Raw genomic sequence first — 24,903 nt, 5'->3', positions numbered from 1 at the left:
TATATAATCACTTAAAGCCAATTTACCCTTTATTTACATAAATAAGCAAGCCACTTCAAAACAGCTTTGATGTATAGTATGATGGTTATCTGATATTTTGCTGCTCATCACAGCTCAGGCATTTCTCGTAAGTTGAACTTCAGCAACTTGAATCAGAAATGCTATACAGTATTAAAGCCAAAGAATTAAGGTACCATTATGTTCACCCCTTTAGCTCTGATTTAAGACCTCACTTGTTGAATTTTGTTCAGAATTAAAGAAATGTTTATCTAAAACCCAAGGAAGTAACAAAATCAAAAATTGCACTTTCATGTTCTAATCAATGGAAACCACAGTGCTAGTTTTAATGTGCTAATCAATGGGGACACAGCGCTAGTTCTCTTGTTCAAGAACACTTTGTGTACAAATCAATAGGGCTTGCAATGGAGCAAAACTGTAACTTTTGAATTTGCTTCTTCCTTGGGTTTTGGATCATTGTGGCTTTATCTCTTGACTGATTGTAACAAGTGAGGTCTTAAATTCGAGCTAAAAGATGCAGCTCTAGTGTATTCTGGTTTCAAAAATGACATATCTTTCTTTGTTTAGGATAAACTGGTACTTTAATTGTTTTGCAGACTGTATAAAGGGTTCAACAGTTGCACCCATACTTTGGTACTCTCTTCCAAGTAAACTTTCAAGCACTTGATCCCTTCCTTGTATGCCTTAGGGAAGTTCACCTAGAAGTTATCATAAAAGCAAGTGACACACTAAAGCCTACATATAAATGCAAACACATCGCCACCACATGAAGATTGTGATTTGGTGTTATTGACTTTATACACAAATCAAAGGGGATTATAGGCTTAATATTTCTTAATGTATGTAGCATCCTCTGAAATAATTTTGTAACCATGGATGTCCACTGTCTTAGTGTTATGAATTTAAGCTTATAAAATTAAATTGGTGTCTCTGGAAATAGATGCAACACCATGTGTGCATGCAGCCATTTGATTTTTATGTTGAGCCCATTTTGATTTTCAAAAGTTTGAGCCAGTTATGGTTTAATTTTAAAATTTTTGATTCATTGGACTCTGCACCCTTTGCACTCCCCCGGCTATGCCTCTGGAAGTGTCTATCTATTGCACTACTCACAATATGCATGATGCAATTCTAATCAATCAAATGGTTGCCAAGTTTGTGCCATAGTATCATCACATTGTCTGTGCATCATGTTTTGACATGTGATGTACCAAATTAAGCAGAAGAATATTGAATAAGACTTATTTGTTGAGTTGTTGGAGCTGGTGGTTTGTTTACACTCACAATTTGACTAGAACTCTAGTGTTTATCCATTTGGTACACCCACATGTTAATACCAAGATGAATATATCTCGATTACAATATTGCCTTGAAAGCTTCCTCTCTGGATGAAAACTTCGGTAAGCAATTTTCAAGTTTGGGAGAAATAAGAAAAGTTAAACATACAATAGTACCTTGTTTTGAAACAAAATACCATCTGTATAATGAAAAGGTTTTGTTTTTTATTTTAATTTGATGATAATTTAGAATGATTCCAGTATCGATCCCTTATGGGAAATTTGATATTCTATTAGGCCCTACAGTTTTCTGCATGAAACTCCACACATATTAACTTAGTCGTTTTTTTATGCCTCCACTGGAGGTATTATCTTTCCTGGTTGTCCGTCTGTCATTCAGTCATTCTGTAATTGCGTCTGAGCTTGTGAGTGCAACTTCTCGGAACTTAAAAGGTGTATCATGATGTGATTTGGTGGAGGGATGGCAGTTAGCGATCTCCAAATTGTATTAGATTTTTGTCACAAAATATGCAAATTTGGTAGCTAATTTGCATAAATGTTCCTGAGTGCAATTTCTCAGAAATGGTAAGGAATATTATATAGTGATGTGTCAATTAGCAAAACATTCTAATTTGGTAGCTCATTTGGATAAATTTATTTTTTATTTTATTAATTTTCTTTTTTGAAGATAGCAATAGACATCATTTGATGTCTACTGAAGATTGCAAATAAGAAACAATTGCTGTCTACTGAAGATAGCAACAGATAATAATTGCTATCTACTGAAGATAGCAATATTTCTATCTGCTGAAGATAGCAATATGCAACAATTGCTATAGGCAATGATTGCTGCCTACTGAAGATAGCAACAGATAATAATTGCTATCTAGTGAAGATAGCAGTATGCAATAATAGCTATAGGTAATGATTGCTGTCTACTGAAGATAGCAGCAGATAATAATTGCTATCTACTCAAGATAGCAATTGGCAACGATTGCTGTCTACCGAAGATAGCAACAGATAATAATTGCTATCTACTCAAGATAGCAATTTTTCTATCTGCTGAAGATAGCAATATGCAACAATTGCTATAGCATACTCGGCAGTGGGGTTTGACTCCCACCCTTTTTATTTTACCCCCACCCTTTTTATTGAGGCACCCTTTATACTGAAAATTCCTGACCCCCACGCTTTTTACTGAGGCACCCTTTATACTGAAAATTCTTGACCCCCACCACTTTTTGCTTTTTCCGCTATTTGTAAACTGACAAAGTCGCACGCAATTTGGTTCGAAGTATCAAGTACGCGAATTCTGCACCTATTTCACATGTGCGAGTCCGATGTTTTTCTCTCCAATAAGTTAAAGGGAGTATTTCGTGATCCTAGCATCCTCTTTTTATGACATTTTTCAGTACATATCCACGAAAAAAGCATATTCCCAAAATTTCAGTTGATTCCGATATTGTGTTTGAGAGTTATGCATTATTATGTGTATGGCACTGCTCCATAGACAATACGTTGTAATTTCGTTCTGGTGCACCAGAACGAAATTCATATTTCACGATATCTTTGCTAAACGAATTAATCTGCAAGAAATATTTTGTACATAAACATTATGTAGCCAGAGGTTTCCAATGATATAAAAATCCTCAACTTTTTTTGAGAAAAGTGGGGGGATGAGGCTGTGGATCACGAAATGCCCTTTTAATTGATACATTACGTGAACAATGCAAATTATATGTGAAAAACTACTACTGCACTGTAAAATAAGCATTTTAATGAATAACTGTACTTTTATGGTGTTCAAATGTTGTTCTTGTCATGAAACTTGACGACGCTGTGTTCAGCGACTATATCCTACTTCTTCCGTGTTGCTTCGCTCAATCAATTATGCATGTTAATGACGCCACTCATATACGATCAATGTAAAGAAAAAATAACACGTCATGGAAAATCGGACATTTGCATATGCGTAGGTGTTTTGGCAGCGCTTCGGGAGGATATTGTGTACATTGCACTGGATTCACGTAAACAAGCGCGAGCCTGCATCAAATGGAATTTTATCTTGCGACATAGTGTGCAAGTTTTGGTGATTTTTCTTGGAACTATGATTATTTTATCATTCAATAAAAATATACTGTAAGTTGGAAGAAGCCCCACGCTTTTTTATTTTAATCCCACGCTTTATATCAGTCCACGCTTTTTACCCAAAAAGTTTACACCCCCTCGCTTTCTCCAATCTTCAGAATTTCGAACCGGCACGCATTATAAAGCGTGGACGGCCGAGTGTATAGGCAACGATTGCTGTCTACTGAAGATAGCAACAGATAATAACTGCTTTCTACTGAAGATATAGGCAGTATGCTTTGACTATATTTATAAAGATGCACATGACCACCTCCCCACTGCCATAACAGCTCGTAGACAGTAACTCTAGAAGTGACACAGCAGGTGGTCTTCCTGTACATATGAACGCAAAGGCTGTAAACAACACAAGACTACTGTGCAGAAAAATGTCTATTTTGTTCAACTTTGTGATTATATTGTAATGTTTCCGTCGATGATTATATTTTCCATCAGCAAATACTTTCAAAAATTTTTTTTTTTGATAACATATTGCTAATTCGGAATACCCCAAGTGCTATTCAATTAATACTTAAATTTGATGATATTTATCTAAAGAGTTCCTATCCATTTCTGTATAGTGGTCAATGACATTAGGATTTGGTCATGCTTGCTGGTCTTGGTATGTGGTGCCCATGGGTTATGTGCATATTTATAAATTATATAGTCAAAGCATACTGATAGGTAACAATTGCAATCTACTGATGATAGCAACGGGTAACAATTGTTATCTACTCAAGATAGCAGATAACAATACTTATCATTGCTTTATTGTTTACTTATATTATTATTTTCTAAAAAGTGCAATAGTATTGCTAAAAATCTGCAGTCTACAGAAACAGCAAAATAATAACACACTTAAGTTTGTTCGTCTAATAAGGCCTAAAAAATTGTTTGATTGGCATAACCCGACTGACCCTAAAAATAGGTCCAGACCCTAGACTTTTTTTTTCTTACTTTTGCACACACACAAAAAAAATTAAATTTAAAAAAAAGTTCCAAAGCCTTTATCATACAGTGCGATTAACAGCTTAAAATGTTAAAGTAAACAAAAAAAAATTGCCGACCGACCTACCCTAATTTTTTTTATGTTATGCCAATCAAACAAAAAATTTTTAGGCCTAATGGGGGAAATTATTTGATTTTGCACTGCTTGCGCGCGTCAGTAAAATCCCACTCGCGCTTGCATAAATTCAGTGTGCGGCAGTCATACATAACACAACTAGTATATGTGCTGCGCCCAACTGCATGCACATCATTCTAGATCAATACACAGATGTTACGAGTCTTATTTTATGGCCAATCTCGTAATTGAAGCAAACTTGAAACAGGTGTCTTCTAGTGGAGGTTTTACAGATACAGTAGTTTACTTTAAGAGCAGACTGATTCAAATACACCTGCCTCTCATTATCTGCTATGCCAGAAATTATGTAGGGATGTGCAGCTAAAATTTCAAAAAGACACCCCAAAAATATACAAAATTTTAAACAAAAAGACCCCAAAAGTTTGTGGACTTTCAAATAATTTCTGTTAAATTCTGAAATTCGTTGGTGTAAATTCTGCTAAAAAAACAATGAAAAAATAGCACTTTTCCAGATTTCTGGAGAACATCTTGAAAAAGCACATCTTCTTTAAATAAACTATGCACTTTGAATTGTCCAAACTATTAAGGGAAGTGGTATGAACGTTTGGACAGTATTTATTGTGGGACATTAGAGCACATCAGACATATCGAATTGCATTCTGAATACGAAGAATGTCCTTCTGATATCAAATAATTTTTGATTTTTTGAAATTCGCAATGTAATACACATTTTATGTCAAATCATGAAAAATTTATATTTTTGATATTTAACAGTACTTGAAGTAAACTTTATAAATCGGATGATTTATACTTAAAGTGTATGTAGGTGGGATGAAAAGCCGACGATCAATTGAAAATTTGGACCTTTCGTATTGAAGATATGGATTTTTTTCCCAAAACACCCAAAAAAAAAAAGGTCTTTTGGGAAAAAATCCATATCTTCAATATAAAAGGTCAACATTTTCAATTGATCGTCGGCTTTTCCTCCCAGCTACAATGTACATACACTTTATATCATTAGATTTATAAAATTTATTTCGAGGACTGTTATATATCAAAAAATTGAAAAATATCAAATTTTAATAATTTGTCATAAAATTTGTATTATATCGTGAATTTCAAAAATGAAAATTATTTGATATCAGAAAGACATGCTTCAGTATTCAGAATGCAATTCGACACGTCTGAGGTGCTCTCATGTCCCACAAAAATACTGTCGAAACGCCATAAACGCTCATTCTAGATCCCTTAAAGACAGCAATGGGTTTCAGTACAATAAATAATTTACGGACAATATCAACAAGTGTTATATTTTCTTAATATTCGCTTCTTATACCACTTCCTGTTATTATACAAGCAATGTGATACCGGCCTTATTTGTGGTAACCCTGCACAAATAATTATCATGCCATAATATACCAATGCTGATTGGCATAACATGGGGAATGATAAGCTTAAGTAGATAACTAATGAATTTTAAAAAATGAATGAGCTGTATATATTTACCATAAAATATAAAGTGGCCGAGGTTTGTAACTAGAAAAACAATATCATTTGGTGGTTATTTAACAATTACCACAGATACCAGTAAACAGACTACAGTAACTTAACAGTAACTCAAGACCAAAAACAAAATTATAGTGCTTTTGATTAAGGGCTGGGGTATGACGTTTGGACAGTATTTATTTTGGGACATCAGAGCACATCAGACATATCGAATTGCATTCTGAATACGAAGAATGTCATTCTGATATCAAATAATTTTGATTTTTGAAATTGCAATTTAATACACATTTTATGGCAAATCATTAAAATTGATATTTTTGATATTTAACAGTACTTGAAGTAAACTTTAGAAATCTGATGATTTATACTTAAAGTGTATGTAGGTGGGATGAAAAGCCGACGATCAATTGAAAATTTTGACCTTTCAGTATTGAAGATATGGATTTTTTCCCAAAACACCAAAAAAATTAGGTCTTTTGGGAAAAAAATCCATATCTTCAATATGAAAGGTCAAAATTTTCAATTGACCGTCGGCTTTTCCTCCCTGCTACATACACTTTAAGAATATAACATTAGATCTATATAATTTACTTGAGGACTGTTATATATCAAAATTTGAAAAATATCAAATTTTTATAATTTGTCATAAAATTTGTATTATATTGTGATTTTCAAAAATGAAAATTATTTGATATCAGAAAGACATGCTTCAGATTCAGAATGCAATTCGATAGGTCTGAGGTGCTCTCATGTCCCACAAAAAATACTGTCGAAAAAGCAATAAACGCTCATTTTAGATCCCTTAACATTTTATATAAAACATGGTTATAAAACTTTTGTAGATAATACCGGTAGTTATTTAAAACAATTTCGTAATCATACCTAGAGTTTTTTTTATCATCAGATAGAAAGACTTCTGCTCATCTTCTCTGGTGAGACAACAGGGCTGGGGTATCTTTCCATATCAAAGTTTAAAAATCTGTCATATCAATTTCCTCAATATGTTGTATTGCAACTTATGAGGGGAAATGTTTGATTTTACAATATTTCGATATTATTTTTTAACTTTGTAACTTTATTATGATTAACATAACTGTCCTATAATACCTTATACAAGTATCACCAAGCACTATTTGTCACAAGATTTGAAAAGTAAATAGCCTATGTACACACTGAACACAATGCACATACAAGCTGTATTTAAGTACAAAAATACTGTCGAAACGCAATAAACGCTCATTTTAGATCCCTTAAGTGAACTCAGTGATGTCAGTGCATCTTTCATTGGGCGTAGATTAAGGCGAGTTAGACATAGGAGCTATATTTTTCTAGTTTTAGCTCTTTAACCGAAAAATTGCAGTGTGCGTCTTAATATTAATGTATACATTGAATTGATAGGAAATGAGTCAAGGAAGCCAATAATCACACATTTCCAGAGGTCTTACGTGTATTGAGTTAAAACCAATGAATTGAAGCAAGAAAAATCCTGCTTATAGGGTAGAAATGACACCCCTTATATCAAGTCTTGGGATCTCTTCCAGAGCTCATACCTTTCCTCTTGTGTGTCAGCTTTATTTTTCTTAATATTTGAGTGCTAACACAGTTAGGTCATGCTCTTTTCCAACCTGCCTTAAAAATTGTGAGCTTGTAATGTGCTGGTGTATAGATGTGCAAGTTTGAAGATTTTGCATAGTCGCATGCGCAAAACAGCTGCCTTGTAGCATTGACGTCACCGACTGCACCAAAAAAAAATCCACCCTTGATATTTTGAAAATTAAGCTGGCACTGACTTGGTTATTAGCTGCATCCATAACTTGTTTTATTTTTATTAATAAATGTTTATGTGGCAACCTGAATTTCTTGGGTCATTCAATTAAAGACACTATCAGTGATTTACTCAAAGCAGATTTGTACATCTTTGTTGTAAGCAATGTGTTAACATACCATGCAGGTGGTGATAAAGATATTGGTAAAAAAATCTGTTTTTGAATAAAAATTTTTTGGAAGAATTGTGTTGATTAACACTTTAAATGGGTCAAAAATATTTTATTATGTGTGTGACGATGTATTTAAGTTCTGAAAGTTTTGAACCAGCTTATTTTGACTGAGTTTGAATTAGGAAAATATTAAAAAATAAAAAGGTGCAAAATTGCATTCTGCTTTGGATTTGTTTTGTCTAATCTGTAGGTTAGCAACTATTTTAAACTGTTGCAATTTGGTAGTTCACAGTATCTTGCGAATAATAGGGGATCCTGGACACGCCGTTTTTACTAATTGTTGTAGAATTGTGACATCATATAAACATATGGTTAAATTTTTACAAAAGTCCTGTTTTCTGAAGGCTTTTGTTTCGTAAAAGTTGGTCAATATTTGAGAAAAGAACATTTTTGTCTGTCTGTGTGTGTTATCCATGGTTTCAGTGCGCATTCAGATTGCGGGTATACATGGCCGGTTGGCTGGCCATCTGTGCCATGCTGAGCTTTGCAGTGCTACACAGGAAGAGAATGGAATTGAATAGTTTTGAAAGTTGAAATTGTGCCAAAATGGCCGACTGGCTGGCTGTATGGTTCAAAACGCGAGCAGAAAGTATAATGTATGATTCTGGTAAAATGCTTATTTTTGATCAAACACTAACAAATCCACTATTTGTACAAAACAATAAAGTAAGGAGAGAGGGGAGAGAAAGGAAGAAAGAGACAAAGGAAAGAGAAGTAAAAGAGATATATATTTCAGTAGGAATCATTAAAGAAACTCTGCTTCATTGCTAATGAAATCATTTTATGCATAAAAGCAACAATAGTAACTCATCAACCATGTATATAATTAACCTAGTAAAATCAATTCCAATTGTCATGATTACCACCTCCCTATTTACAGTCTCTGTTTAATAACCGCTCCCGTTTACTCAGCTAACAGGTACCCGCTAGTGTCAATCAAATGTAAGCAACTTTATCATTAACTTTCCTGATTTTGTTATGTTTGTTTGTTTTCTTGTTTTTTTTTCCAGCATAATGCTCCCATACCACAGGGTGGTAGAGGCTGTGTGCAGTTTGTGACACAATATCAGCATTCTAGTGGTCAGAGAAGGGTGAGAGTGACTACACTAGCAAGGAAGTAAGTTCCTTTATCAGTATTAATTGATTGATTGATTGATTGATTGAGAACATTGTTTACTATTTGTTTTTATGCTATTTGTTTCACTGTGCTTTCTCACCTGAGATTTTTCACAATACACATACTCCGTCCCAAAAACTTATAGACGAATCCCATTTCATGCATTCCTACACCTCAATGGCAGCCATAGCTGGGTCCCTGTAGTGTATATCCCACCTAAAATATGAAATGATGCGTCCTTGGCGGGGATTTTAAACTGCATTTCATCACCCGTGTTACACGTAGACAATAGAATGATGAAAGTTTACAACACAATACAACATAACATCGATTTTAAACGGCTTCAATCTACCCAATTGGGCAGTCACAACACCAGTTTGGTGCGCTGAGGACTCAGTCATGGCCGACTAAATTCTGACCATCGCTTGGCTTGTGGGATTCATCTATACCATATACCGTCATGGACAACACCAAAGCAAGCCACCCACATAGCTCTGTCAGTTGGTGTTTTGATATACCATGATTAGAAATTTAATGACAAGTTAATGACACTTTCATAGTCAGCAACAAGTCATTATACACAACAAAGCTTATGTATGATATTAACGTATTTTGGTATTACACTGGTTTTCATGAACCCAGAAAGCTGACTGGTGGGTGATTGGAGGAAATGGACTATGAGATTTGTTCTTGCTATGTAAAGTTTACAATGAATCAACAGCAGGACTGACCCTATTTTTTCTCAAAAGTTTCCTGGTCGTGCGTCAGTTCGAGCTGATGAGCGCAATTTACTCCGAACTGCTAAGACATATGATGTGACTATTTTTGTGTCGCAAAATATGCTAATAAGTAGCTCATTTACATAAATCAAAACTTGTGAGCATGATTTCTCAGAACTGGGAAGGTGTATGGTAGCATATGGATGGACCTCCTCCTCCTCACCTGATGAAAAGTTTTGAAGGTATCACTATCCCAGGATCCCCTTCCCTGGGATTCTCTCTCTAACTCACCATACAGCTCTATTGTGACTCTCTCTTAATCACAACAGCAGCTGAGGTTGCTCAAGTAGCCCAATTTTCAGTCAAAAGAAATATTACCCCAAATCCTTATAATTTGGGAGCTATAACTGAATTGAGTGAAGTAAGAAATCACCTAATTTGGATGGATGATAACTTGCTTCTTGTTGTACTTCAAAATTGTTGGATAAAGTACAACAAATACTGGCTATGGCATTTTGTTTGTACATCTAAATAATGCTGATAACCAATTGATAAATCGGGCATCGTATTTCAATATTGATGTTATAGCTGTACTAACCCATTTGGATATTATTACATGGTTGCAATTGGCCATACATAAGAAAAGCAAATCTTGAAATAATTATGGAATAAGACAAAATTTGAATCTGTGTGTAAAGATCAATGGAGTTTGAGTTGATTTATGTAGCATGACATTTCTAGTTCGTATTACAAATCAGTGGCTTTGGTGAGCACAAATTCATTTGACATGATTATTGGAACTTTTAACTTATTCATACAAGCAAAATGAAAACTCACTTAGAAATTTTTGTGACTCATCCGAGTTCACTTCTTCAGCTGTTGTGACTGCTGGTTGACTTTAGCGGTAGTGGAGTCACATGATCGATCATGTGATACCAATCTATGTGACTCCAAAAGCCTTCTGTGGGTTTTAGTAAGGTAGTGGCGGACTCTATCATGGTTGAGGTCTAGGTTGTTGGTGGCTATAAAAGATTGAATCGTTCACCCCTCTCTGATACCATCTTTTGTCTGTGTCCAGAATATTGACCTCCTTGGGGTCAAAAGAATGTTTGTGGGCTTTCATATGAGCACCAACAGGGGAGGACTCATGCTTGTGTTTGAGTTTTCATAAATTAATTGCTCTGATTAATCAGTACTAGGTGTAGAAATTAAATGTTACCTTGGTCTTTGACAGCAGCATCAAACTTCAAGGTATGAGGTCCGAATGGTAGCCTCATTTCCTAGACTGCTGCCCTCAGTCGTCAACCGTCTGGATTGACGACTGAGAAAACTACGTGGAAAAAAAGTGACGGATTTTGCAACAGGATTCCTGTGGCATAGAGCATGCGCAGTTGTGTCCAAATTGACCTTTTGACCGAGTTTGTTGTTTTTAGAAGTTCAGAGCGCGATCCCGTCACAGCGGCGCGGTACAGCGACGCAGTACACGGGCGCCGCTAGTCAGTCGCGCTACGGCGCACAACCAAAGTCGCATTGCATAGTTTTCAGAAGTCCGTCATGATATTGGCTGTAAGATAATCAGTCATCACTACGAAGCATACACAGTACATGCGAAGTGTAGACGGCTGATTGGAATTAGTCTACTCATTTCCACTTTTACACCATCAATATAGAAACTTCCATACCAATGGGAAAATTATTCTCTCAATAATATGAAGTATCATAGCTGGAAAATGTCCTGTTTTTTATCTTTGTGTGTGTGAGTGAAACCTTGTTATGTAATTAATTGAAGCCTCTAAAATATAATTGTTTGACATCTTTCAAAACAAGTTCAGACTTCCGTAGCATAAGTCAGTTGCTCCAAGTGCCAATTCCCCTAGAAACACTGATCTCAGCATCTCACACACTACAACATTTTGTCTGTGTACCAATATTTGAACTGTAATACTGTACTAGTTTATTAAATTGTATGGATTCAAACAATTAAAGTTAATTAAATTTAAAAACAATTATGACAATTTGTTTACGAAGATTGCACAAAAGTATGGCTGGTTACTCCCTTGCTTTCAATATTTATGTAGAATGCTATTTCTGCCATGGGTACTAGCTAGGTTGCTGGTCAGAATAATGGTTCACATTTTGCCTTCAGGTTCAATGGGTGGCCACCCTAAAATAGGATGGCTATCCCAAATGATTGTATGAGGGCTTGAGTGCTACCTTTAAATAGGTATGAGGCCAGAGACTGCTCTGCTTGTTTGCAAACTTTATTTTATTCCCAGAGGCCAAGTGAAGTATTTACACTATGTAGACAAAATGTTGTGTGCATTTTAATCCCAAATACTACTTGAGGCCCAAATGTTATTTTCATATCATATTGGGCCCCATTTGCAGCCTTGGGGCTCAAATGTCCAAGTCAGCAGATAATAATCTGGGATGATAATACAACTGAATAGCACAATGTGAACATCTTGTTTAGTGTTGTTTTCAGCAAAATGGTCGTGCTCTTGCATGTTTAACAGCAAATGCAGGAGGATTTGTAGGCCAACAAAGCAAGGAGCCCTAGCTGTCAGCAACTGCTGACTTGCTGACAGCTTAAATCTGCCACTGAGAAGGAGAAACAAGAGGGAGAGAGAGAGAGAGAGAGGGGGGGGGGGGTGGGGGAGGGAGATGGGAAGAGGAAAGCAAGGGAGAGATGCATGAAAATAAACATGTGTTAACCAAAATATATGCAAGTGGATAAAAATGGATGCAATAATTGATTGATCCATCAATCAATCAGACAATCAATCAATCAATATATTTTCAGTTATTTAAAAATATGTACATAGTAGTACAGCATCAATGTTTTTTTCTCAAGCAATGTTGTATTGAATGATTTCACTAATTTGACATCAATATTTTGACACATTACATTTTAGTTGGGCAGATGCACAGACCAATATTCAACATATATCAGCAGGGTTTGACCAGGAGGCAGCAGCAGCCCTCATGGCTCGTATTGCTGTGTACAGAGCAGAGAATGAGGAAGGACCAGATGTGTTACGTTGGCTTGATCGTATGCTGATAAGACTGTGCCAAAAATTTGGTGACTATCACAAAGATGATCCAAACTCATTTAGATTTGCTGAGAATTTCTCCCTTTATCCGCAGGTATGTAGTAACACCTTCCAAAAGGAATGTGGTTCTAAATAGTGTTGTTGATGTTTGGTACATCTTTTTGTTTCTAATATCCCATAAATTTATACATTTTGAAAAGACATGCTCAAAACATTTCCCTAAATCACACGTAGCTTGCTAGCTCCAATTATATTTGAGCAGATTTTCTATCTCCTGACAAAACCTGCAGTTCATAATAAACCATCCGGGTTCATGAGTTTTTAAGTTTTAAGAAGTTTTTTTTGTCCATGCAATTTTGAATTTTGTGATCAGACATGCAGCAAAAATGCCAGGGTTAAGCTTATTTTCATTGACAAAATTATGGAAGGGACATTTATTAGGATGGGGTCATTTATTAAGATCAATATGATATATAATATTATAAAGAAAACAAATCAATTCAGTTTAAAATGGCAGCATAACTTCCTATTAAGCATTAATATTGAGTTAGAAGACTTTGATGTGAATAGATATAACAAACTAGAAAGCGCAGTCAATATAATTTGTTCTTATTCCCCTGTAATTGTACCCAGACGTTGCAGATGGGCTATATTCATACCTCTCTAAGATGTATAAGAACAAGGTCGCCAAGGTGATGGTGAACTGAAAATTTAATTATGCTTGCATCAGTGTGCTTCGATTTCGCGAAACCCAATTCTGGAACTTTTATCAAAATAAACAAAATGTTGTGGAACAATTTTTCAGCTGTTGCAAAGGTGCTGAAATTGAATGTCTTCATAATGTGTTTACGTCACACGTGGATGTGTAGCAGTTCATTTTTATTAAGCTTATTTTGGCTTTGCAAAATATTGTCGGTAGCATCAGCTTTAAGCCATGCATGAGGTGGAAGTACATGCCCCATGGCACATTATCGGTACCTAAATGGTTCTTAATTTGCAAATTTGCCATCGGCACAGGATTATAATGCAGTAGCAGACAAGATTTATTGATACTGATTACTGTAAAAGTCTCAATTTTAAGCGATTCATTTTTCACGCTTTGGCAATTTTTAAGTGTTTCACTCGTTTTTAAATTTGTGTTTATAAGCTTCCTTACAATGACTTATACACAAAAGGAAAATATTTGCACATTTCAATTTTTGCTGTATAGTTGCTTGGAATGCACAAATAATGGTAGTTTGAAAATATCATCACTTCCCTTCATATCTTGCAGCTTTTTTGAAGAATTAATCACACAATTGATCGCGTAACATTGAGTCCACTACACAATTGATAATTATCCTTCATGTTAGTGAAAATAAAAGGTCTTTCTTTGCCAAAATAAAAATGAATGGAAGAATGAATTTGGTATCAGGAGTATATAAATAAAATGATTAGATTATCATGAAAATCTTCCAAATAGGGTAGGACAGTTAAGAACTAAATTAATTTAGTGCCAGCCTTTGAAATTAGGAGACATTACCCTAACCACTAGAGGAAAACATGATTTTGGAAGCCAAAAATGCACCTTGATTTTCCAAAATATGCAACAACAACAAAAACCCCAAGATACCCCCCCCCCCCAAAAAAAAACCCACAACACCACAACACATTATACCCCATTGCAATATACAGGCAGTAGTGCCAGGGCATAGAAAAAGGCAGTAGCATGGGAACATAGTTCCCAGAAAATGTTAAGAAGTGGCAGAAAATAAATGAAGTGACTGGCAAATTGCACATTATTTTCTAATTTCCATGTGTAATTGTCCATTTGTGTTCTCTAATACTCATATTAGTGTCTCAAAATGCTATTTTTATACCCCAGCAAGGATCAGGTTACCTTTAATAGTGATAAACACACTGTTGAAAATGGCAACAATTTCCTGATTTGCTGAAATTTGGTCAATAGTGCCCAGAAAGGAAAAATTATTCCTAAGCTCTGGGCAGTACCAAAAATTTTGTTATTACTTTGGTGTATCTTGAACAATGTGAAATAGCAAATGGGGTACTGTTTAGAAGCCTTTGATTTTTCTGCTGTATTCCGCATTACAACATTGGTGAAGAGTATTTAGTATGGAAAATGTTACCTTTATTATATGGAGGTGAATATTGAAAATAGGCAAGTAGATTGATGCAATAATATAAATGATGACCATCTTTGTGTATATTGTCTGTGACTACAGTGCTTAACATAGATTTGCCATATTTGTGTTCTTTTTAACATGTTGAAATGTCGCTTTCTGGTCTCAAGCTGAAACCCTAAATGGAGTCATCCATGCAGATAACCCCATTTGAATTTTACCCTCCCTGTGTGGGAGATAAAGGTCATCTCATCCTTAGGAATAGCCCTTCAATTTTGATGCTCAATGAAAAGCCTGCTTCTTCCAAATGCAATATTGGATCCTCTTGCAACAGCTTAGAATTGTTAGTTCTATGACCTTTTACAACATTCAAAATTGTGTTGCATTAATCACAGGAAACCAATTATTTTGATACAGTCTGTATGTATTAACAAAATGATAATAAATAACATACTATATATGGAAATGGAATAACTGGGCCAGTTTGTTTCATCAAATCATATTTGATATACCTAAAAATAAATATTGATACACTAATATGTTGAATGAACAGGATATTTGATCGAGAGATTTCATAATATTACAGTAATCCAAGGGGAATGTGTCTCCAACTTAAAGCAACATTTCAAAAGTGTCAATATTGTTATAACAAATCAGATAGGAGACACATCTATATTTCAAGTTATATATAGACAAGTATTACAGAGATCTCTTGCCTTAAGGTGAAAAGGAAAAACCTTGTTTGATGGATGGACCTTGCAAGTAATGTCAGTCGGTATTTTTACATTTTCCAAATGACCCAATAAATATAACCACATCTGTACGAAATTATCAAAAAATTTCCATTCGGTTCGCTCATGATTTTTTCAGTCAAAATCAATCAATTTGTGCCAAAAAAACGACTGATTTTGCAGCAAGAACAACTAATCCACAAAACATGGATTGCAGGATTTCCTTCCATAATAATTGTCAGTTGTCACAAAGCAAACACACCCCTACACTTAAGAACACCCCTTCTCCCACTACACACAGACACACATGTTCAAATTAGCTTAGTGACTTATCCATCTAAACTGAAGCCACAGATGATGTTGTAGATTTACACAGTAAAAATACAACTTGAAAAACAAAAAGGAGAACCTCACAATTTGTATAGCACTATCAATGAAAACATTCCCAGTCACTGAGTGGCAAGTGTATCAACCATTGTACCACATCATTGCACTGTGAGGGGAAAGTTAACAATTTGATAAATTGTGATACTTTTTGGGCTTCAATCAAGAATCAAAAGACATTTTGAAGAATAAACTTAAGTTTTCAAGACCTCTTCCATGAATATGATGGTTATGATTTTGTTTTATATTAAAGTAAAAACAGCAATCTTTAAAAATATAAAGCATACAGCAACACCAGCTTTAATACTCAAGACATATCAATGCAATCAATGGCTCTAGAAAGAGGAGGTTCCATTTGTGAGTAGCCAAGAAAAATTATGTGTTCTCAGTTTCATAAGATTTAGAATTAAGAGCTGTAACATGATAGGAAGACCTTTACTTAGTATACTTTATATGGTTACATAATTAGCTGTAAATACTGTTTTAAGTTTTAAGTTTTAAGTTGAATAACCTGATAACCTTATTCCAATATACAACATTAACTTTAATCCAACAAATATAGACACATTAAAGATGTGTGAAAGTAATGAGATTATAGCATGTAAATTATTCAAAAAAGTATAATTTTGATGATTCAGCAATGTCTGAATATGGTTTACAGTCATAAAACTAACTGATGGATAAAAGGGCGTGGGATATTAGATCTACATTAATATACATCAATGTGGTACATATTCAAACAGCATATTAAGTCTCTTGTGTGACTTTACACAATTTATTCTGTTTAAGGTGGTACTACACTCCCTGATCAATTTTGTGACTAATTTTGAATTTTTCTCAAAAAATAACTACACACTGGTAAAAAAAGTTAATGTATATTACAGGGCAAGAAATCCAATTACTTCACTAAAATTTCAGTGATTCAAGACAATTGATGCATTATTTATGTTAAGAAATGAGGTGCCGTGACATTCTAGTGGTACCTCTTTTCTTATCATAAAGAACGTACCAAATTTTGAGATGCTGTGACAAGCATGGGTACCACTTTAGTATGCGAGTGAACCCCCCGGGCTGCTGTGATTGGCAGCCAGAAATGTGTGTTTTATGCGATACTGATTGCGTAGTATCCTCTGCTTGTCGCATATGTGTGGTACTGGTGGCACTTGTACAGTACCTGCCCCTAAGACCCACACATACTTACTTGCAAATACTATCCTCCAGGAACCAAATTCTCACACATTTCCCTGGCGTCGAGATCGCTAACGACTTAAAATGGAACAAACACATCAATAACATTGCAGCAAAGGGAAATAGGGCTCTGGGTTTTGTCAAAAGAAACTTACGCTTATGTACAGAGGATATCAAACAACTAGCGTACCAGTCTCTAGTTAGACCATCTCTGGAGTATAGCTCATCAGTATGGAACCCTTATACTGCTGAAAAAATAAATTTAATCTACCAACTAGAAGCAGTACAGAGAAGGGCCATACGCTTCGTCAAGAATAACTAAGACAAGAGAGCTAGTGTAACCGAAATGTTAAAGAACTCAAATTGGTCGTCACTACAGCAAAGATGTAAGATAGCAAGACTGTCAACTTTCCAGAAAGCATACCAGGGTTACCTGTCCATCCCTATCCGAACATTGCTACGCCCGGTCACACATACAACACGTCGCTCACACAGCAAAGCATTTATTGAAGTACAGTCATCTAAAGACTGTTACAAGCACTCTTTTTTGCCTAGAACTCTTAAGGAGTGGAACAGTTTACCAAAGGAGATAGTTAATATTGAAGACCCTAAACAATTTAAGACACAAGTCATTAACTACCAGTAGCTTAACATTTATGTGCACACCACAACCCGGTTCGTCATCCCCACCAGGGGTGTTGAACTGTACAAAAAGAAGAAGAAGAGTGAGATAACTTAGTGATACAATGTGCAAGTTGTGTGGGCTCAGAGGTTTGCAAATTGAAGAAACAAAATGATTAAGTTGTCAGTCACATTGATTTGCTCGTGGGGATGGTATGCATAATTGCCTTTAACAAGACCACTGTTCTACTTAAGTCTCTCGTGCTGAATCCATTAATATTAACATGTGTGATGTGATCAAGCAAAATCAGTCAGAAGTCGGAAATATTGATTTTGAGATATAACCAAACAAAGCAAATATTTCCTTTTGTTCCAAATTGTTTTGGAAACTCTTTAACTGTTTGTATCTTTTGGACTGATTGTCCAATTTCAATGAAGTTTTCTGCAAAATGTAATTTTTGCAAATGCTTTTTACAGTCTTGTAAGAAACTCAAATTTGCATATGACCGACTTCAGACTGATTTTGCTTGTTCGCACCACATGTTGTGGAAATCCAGATTACACAAAATTTTCTAGACACTTTTGTGCTGTGGTTTCCTCATGGGGCTTGCTGGTATCCTTCATCTTGTTTAACTTACTGACTGAAGTGGAGTACTTATATGGTAATTAACACGTAATCGTATGAAATGTATGCAACAAGTGAAACTTATTTCAACTGTAAATGTCAGATTGGAGCTGCACGTGTTTGAACTTACATTGCTTGGTTTCTATTTTAGGGGCATCACACCAGGTATTTAATTAGCAGGTGTAACTGCCTTGTATTCATGACCATATGATTCCTTTTGTTTACTATTTTATTTTGTTTAGGTTGATTCCTTCATTTTGAACTGATTTCAGTTCACATTTGCAATTATCCATGTCATCAACACCAATAAACCCATTTTCATTTACCCTTGTGTATTTGCAAATTCATTATTTTAAGAAAAACCACAAAATAAAGCTGGTATTATTAGATATTGGCTCTGAATTTAATTGGATCAATATAAATCTGTTTCTTTGAGGAGAAGTCTAAATAAAATATTCATGTGGATATGGGTTTATTACTTGCGTAAGAGTTGTTTATTGTAAGGCGATCAAAATGATGCCATGAAGGTTTCTAATGCTTTGCAAGTAGTTATGCAATATTTCAATCTAGCAAAGATTCTTCCCCAAAAGGACAAGGTGTTGTCTGAAGAACCACTGACACAAAGTTAGATATGTTCTCATTTAATTATTCACACAGATTTAAAAAAATGGTCAATATTTTTACATTTTAGTCGTGAGCTTATATATTAGCACATATATGGCTATCTATTTGCAACCAAGCTGATTTGAGTTTAGCGTGGTAGACGGAGATCATATTACCGATACTGGCTTAGGTTATATTGAACTAGATGTATATGAGGTTCACTATTTTAGGGTCGATTTATTTTAGATGAAGCGATGGAAAATAGCTAGGTTGACATCATTTGATAGAGATGTAATAAGGAAATGAGGCATTTAGTTCATTTAATTATTTGATGTGATGTGATATGATAAGGAAAATGAATGGTAAATTGTCATATTGTCTGGCTTACCCCCCCCCCCCTTTCCCACCAGCTGGTTGAAATGAAATATGTATTTTCAGTATGTTTTCCCACCCCTCCCACCCCGGTGGTCTTCAGTCGTGTTGATATCTTCAAAAACAATTGGGTAATGTGTTATAGATGATCGCATCAAGTTTCTTTCTTGATTGCTTGTTTGTTTTATTTCTTTTTTAACCTGAGGCCCTTGTATATTGTGAAGTACCTGGATTCAACCATGCTATTAATTACTAGATATCAGTTGCAGTACAGTGGAACATTAATTTTGTGCTGTTTGTGTTGTACACAGCTCTGCAAAAATATAGATCCACACAATATATGTTATTTTATGCATCTAGGTCTATGTACCAAAAATTTTGAAGTAAAGAAAAACCGAAGTAGTTCAACATTGGCAAACCGTAAAAAATGACATGTGCAAAAAATGCAACTTTTACAGTAGTTGTTTTTATAACTTGCTTCCAGAAATTGCAATTTAAAAAATAAAACAGATTCTTTAATTTTAGGTCAACAGTTACTAGCTATATGTACCAAATGCTCTAAATAAGAAAGATCAGATAAAGCGGAAACTCAATTAGCTTTATTAATGGCTAACACGATACTCTTATAAACATACTGGACTGAATGGGTTTTTGCGTAATCCCAGGGTGCAATCTTGTTGTGACTCACAAAGTGTTCATTTTCTCTAATGTTACATATAATGGTAGCTTGCTGAAGATTTATTTGATTTGAGCCAGTTGCTATATGTCAATTGTTTTGTATATGGGACATTTTGGCAAAAAATAGGACAAAAACAGCAATTTTCTAGTATCTGATTAATTTATTTTTACTTCAACTGGAATTGTTGATGGGGGTTCCAGAGCATATGTATTAGGAAGCTCCTTATAAGACCATGTTGCTATTTCTGCTTACATATTTTAGCAAAATATGGCAATGTGAATATTTATAATAAAATAAAATGGTGCAAATAAAAGTAAAAAGCTTATATTCTTCATATGTACAAATATCAAATATACAGAATTGTGAAAGGAATGGCCAAGAGGAAGCAAGATAAGATGTTTAACAAGGTGCAGCAACTTAATTGCACCCTCCACTCCCACTTTGCTACACCACAGCATTTTGGATGACATATTCTCTTGAATGTATGTTTTGTGGTTAATAAAACATTTAGCATAATTAAAAGTAAATAGCAGCCCTAAATTGTGAAATTGATTAAAACAATTAATTGTTGAATCTGATCATTTTCTTGTTTTCCTGTCTGTTCTTTGCCGTCATTTACAGTTCATGTTCCACATGAGGCGTTCTCAATTCCTACAAGTGTTCAACAACAGTCCTGATGAGACATCCTACTATCGTCATATTCTACTACGTGAAGACATAACCCAGTCACTCATCATGATACAGCCTATTCTTTATAGCTATAGCTTTGGTGGAACTGAGGTGAGTATGGTCAAGCATGATACTAGTATTATACATGACCCTTTTTTTTCTCAAAACACTCACTGAATGAGATTTATCCTACAAGCAATAATCGAGAAAATGTTAGACCAAATATTTCCCCCAAGCAATGTTTTAAACTTGGTGTAAAACTGATGAAAAAGTACACTAAGCAAGATTAAATTGATCAGAAATTTAACCTCCTTGAAAATCATTGTTTAACCTGTAATACATGACACAAGTCACAAGCCGGGTTTGAATAAGAAACCAACACATTTTCTCTCTTTTTTGTGATGAAATTTATTTGTGATTTGGTTTTATAAAACTGACCAAATGAGTCTAAAAATCAATCACTAGACCCATTGAGCCACTAGATATAGTTTCATTTCCAATGGCATAGTTCAGTAGTCCTCAGCAATCATAGTTAAAAATTTGACTTCAAGTTGTGGAGTATGAGTTTTGTACCCAACACATTCAGAGGTCTTTCTAGAAGTATACAAGCAAGGAATTGTATATTACTATATACCTCTTAAATATTTATTAGGTAATCCTGCTATTTCATTGGTCAATTGCGTCAGCTTTCTGTGTGCAGTGTTTTGACTACACATAGATTCATGGAAGTAGCAAAAATTATTACATCTCATAAATATTCATGAGCAAATCATGCCACTTTATTGGTCAATCAACCGGTGATGCAACTGTGAAAAATCCATGGCCACTGGGACACTCCAACATGGTGTTACTCTCATCTTGAGACGAGATAGAGTATAGGCTGTTATCGGCAGGAATGTAAGGGTAGAATCAAGAGGATGCAACCCTCAATGAAGCTGGCAAAATTGAATTGATGTGAAGTAACGAGGTGTTAACTTTAAATGACTATGCGTAATTGAAGTAGTAAATGATGCATTGATTTCACAGTTGTGTTTGGACACTTGGATGTTATATCACATGTCAATTCTCAAGTATGACAAATACAAGCAACGATGAGCTCAAGTAGGAGTCTTTAACATATGATTACAAATTAAGCAGAGTTGAGTTGTGGTCAAGTATATCAAGAGTTGTCATTAAACAGAGGAGATATGGTCAGTACAAGTGGTGATTATCGTTAACAAACACACAAAGCATTTGTGATAAGCTGGGAATAGACTGTGAGTGCTTTGAACTTGTTTGAGTGACGTTAGAACTTTACAATAGCTTTTGAGTTGCACAAAGTCATTTAATCTGGAGATAACACCGGATTTTACTAGTTTGCATCGTATATTTCACTTTGTTGATGTGAGAATTTCTATGTTTCATGTAATGCTTTAATTTCATGATTTTTCTAAGAAGTATAGGGTCATACAAAATAGATGACTCAGAGGGATTTACATTTGCGCTTAAAAACTTGGGCTATTCCAGTTGAAATCCATATACCTTCTATAGAAGACATGACCTTAATATCCCACATAGGGGTAAATGTCTTAATGGAGTCATCCTTTTAGGTAGCCCCATTTGTAATTCACACTCCCTGTGTGGGAGATTAAGGTCATGTCGCCGTTCTTCCATAGGGAGTGTATGGTTTGAACTGAAAAGCCCAATCTTATTTAAAGTGTGATGATGGATAATAACAAAATTGCAAGCATTAGTTGTTTCTAATGGGAGAATTTACACAATATATAGCTCACCAAATAAAATATATTCTCTTAATTTTTCTAGTGACTCTGATCTCATGTAAGAAATAAAGCTACATGTAGTAATCAGAGCCTCCACCTGAAATAATATTTGTATCCTAACAAACTTGGTGAAACCTGAACTGTGTTGAACATACAAAATGATCCAGAAAATATTGACTCATGACCTATTTTTACCGTTTGAAGTATGTGTGCAAAAAATAAAAGGATTATTTGTACCCCGCCTGTTGGGAATGCAATATCAGAGTTTGCGTCACATTCCCATTATACATATTATTTTCATGAAGTCAACTGTGCCAGACTTACACATGATAGATGAGAAGATCTGAGGCAGTGGTTGTCTGTTGATCCTTGTCAACAAAGTTAGAGGCATCTATTGATTCCTATCTGTGATAGATGCGATGTATTGCACATATTGATTCACATCAGATTATTACTGTATTCCCTCACCTCACGTGTTGAATGAAACAACACAATTCACAGATACTTTATGCACAATACTCAACCTAATTAGGGCACATTTGCTATAATAAGTGCCCCCTGTGAACTCTTCTAGGGGTAAAAGGGTAAAAATGCCAGTTGAAATACTGCAAAATATTGGCATAGAGTAGTATTGGGGTTTTTTTTTTCTGCATGAATAATGTCTATAATCATTTTTCACCCTAATGTGGTAGTGACGTCAGTGCACATTTCATTGGGCACAGCTTCAAATTGCAGGCATTCGCTCAAACCGCTGGGGTACATGCACATGTGCTTAAAAGTCGCTGCATAGATGCACTCGCAAAATGGCTGCCTCTGCGTGCTGACGTTACTGCTACATCAGGGTGGAAAATGGTATAGTTTGATCAGCTTGTAATCGGTGGGAATGTTAGGCTCTATGCCGAAAAGTAGACCCATATTAAGAGTGCTATTAATGACCTGTCTGGTGTATATTTTGCTTGTTAAAAAGTAAACAAAGTATAGGACTTGAATTAATAATTTGTGATGAGATGGCACAAGACAATTATTCTCAAAATAAAATATATTGATATTAATCAACGATGTAATAAGGCCCACAGATTACGAGCTGATCAAACTATAGTTTGATTTTAACTATAGTTTGATTTTCAAAGGTTTTGTGCCCTCCTGCTACTACCCCAGAAAAGTATGGAGAACAACTAAACAATTTTGTATGTGATGACCTTGTGTTAAAAAGGTTGCTCATATCTTGACAACTTTGCTGGATGATTCAATAGATGTGAGAATTGTAATTAAGGTGCTTCAGGATGCAATCAATGTTGTCGCGTTCAGACTAATAAAGAATTCTAGTGAAACATGAACAATGTAGTGATCATGTCCTTCACGCTTGATAATTAGAAACATGATTGGGTTTCATAGGACAATGACTTGAAATGTTTGATCAGGCTTTATATGCAGTATTAATTCACTTTGTGTGGACTCACATGTTTCATTTGTAAAAGCCACTCCCAGTTTAAAATTACACTGCTTAACACTAGAAAAACATGAGTTTAAGAAGAAAATGAAAATCTTTGGAAATACTTCTTTAGTAGAAACAACAATAGTAAATTTTAATTTAAGCAAGCAAAGTATCATCCTCCCTGAAGGTCCCTGTCGCTAACTGAGAAGGGGATGTTCATTCATGACTAAAATTCATGATGTAAAAAGGGTCTATTTTCATGATCAGGTACATGTACCATGTGTAGGTATCATGAATAGGATATAAGAAGGAAATTAAATGTATACCTTTTAAAATATTAATAAACCATATTCTTTAGGGTCCTTTGAGAAAAATGTAGCATGACCTAAAGGTTACTTTTTAGGATTTAATGTTTTCCCAGTTGTTATGAAGGGATTTAAGGGGGTAAAAATGTAGTACTTGTTTAGAGTAGGTAATTGCATATGTGTGTGGGTGCATCTTCGGACCTGCAATTACTTGTTTTACTTTTTGAGACTTCATTGTCATGCTTGATACCCTTGTCAATAAACAGTGTCCCGCCACTGCCAACACTCCAAAATCAACAAGGATATAAGTCACAATGAGGCATAATATTATCATGTGTTTTTAAGACAAAAATGTTAACTTAGAAACATTAGGTCAATTACCATATAACTTGATCTATTTTATTTTTGTTATTCACAGCCTGTGTTACTAGATACCAGCAGTATTTTACCAGATAGGATACTTCTGATGGATACATTCTTCCAGATTCTTATCTTCCATGGAGAGGTAAGTTATAG

At 35.0% G+C, this 24,903-nt stretch overlaps 1 protein-coding gene across 9 annotated transcripts in view; it reads left to right on the top strand.

Moving 5' to 3' along the window:
- LOC140152657 (protein transport protein Sec23A-like) overlaps positions 1-24,903 on the top strand; it is a 146,477-nt gene that overhangs the window by 107,386 nt on the left and 14,188 nt on the right. For all 9 annotated transcript variants that reach the window (XM_072175105.1, XM_072175101.1, XM_072175104.1 and 6 more), the window contains 4 exons: positions 9,017-9,123; positions 12,758-12,989; positions 20,840-20,998; positions 24,806-24,892. In XM_072175105.1, the coding sequence (XP_072031206.1) occupies positions 9,017-9,123; positions 12,758-12,989; positions 20,840-20,998; positions 24,806-24,892 (585 nt within the window). The remainder of the gene's footprint in view (positions 1-9,016; positions 9,124-12,757; positions 12,990-20,839; positions 20,999-24,805; positions 24,893-24,903) is intronic.

This window comes from Amphiura filiformis, chromosome 5, assembly GCF_039555335.1.
Source record: "Amphiura filiformis chromosome 5, Afil_fr2py, whole genome shotgun sequence".
Classification (NCBI taxonomy): domain Eukaryota; kingdom Metazoa; phylum Echinodermata; class Ophiuroidea; order Amphilepidida; family Amphiuridae; genus Amphiura; species Amphiura filiformis.
The sequence above is the reverse complement of the archived record's forward strand: the minus strand, read 5'-3'. Positions and strand labels throughout refer to the sequence as shown.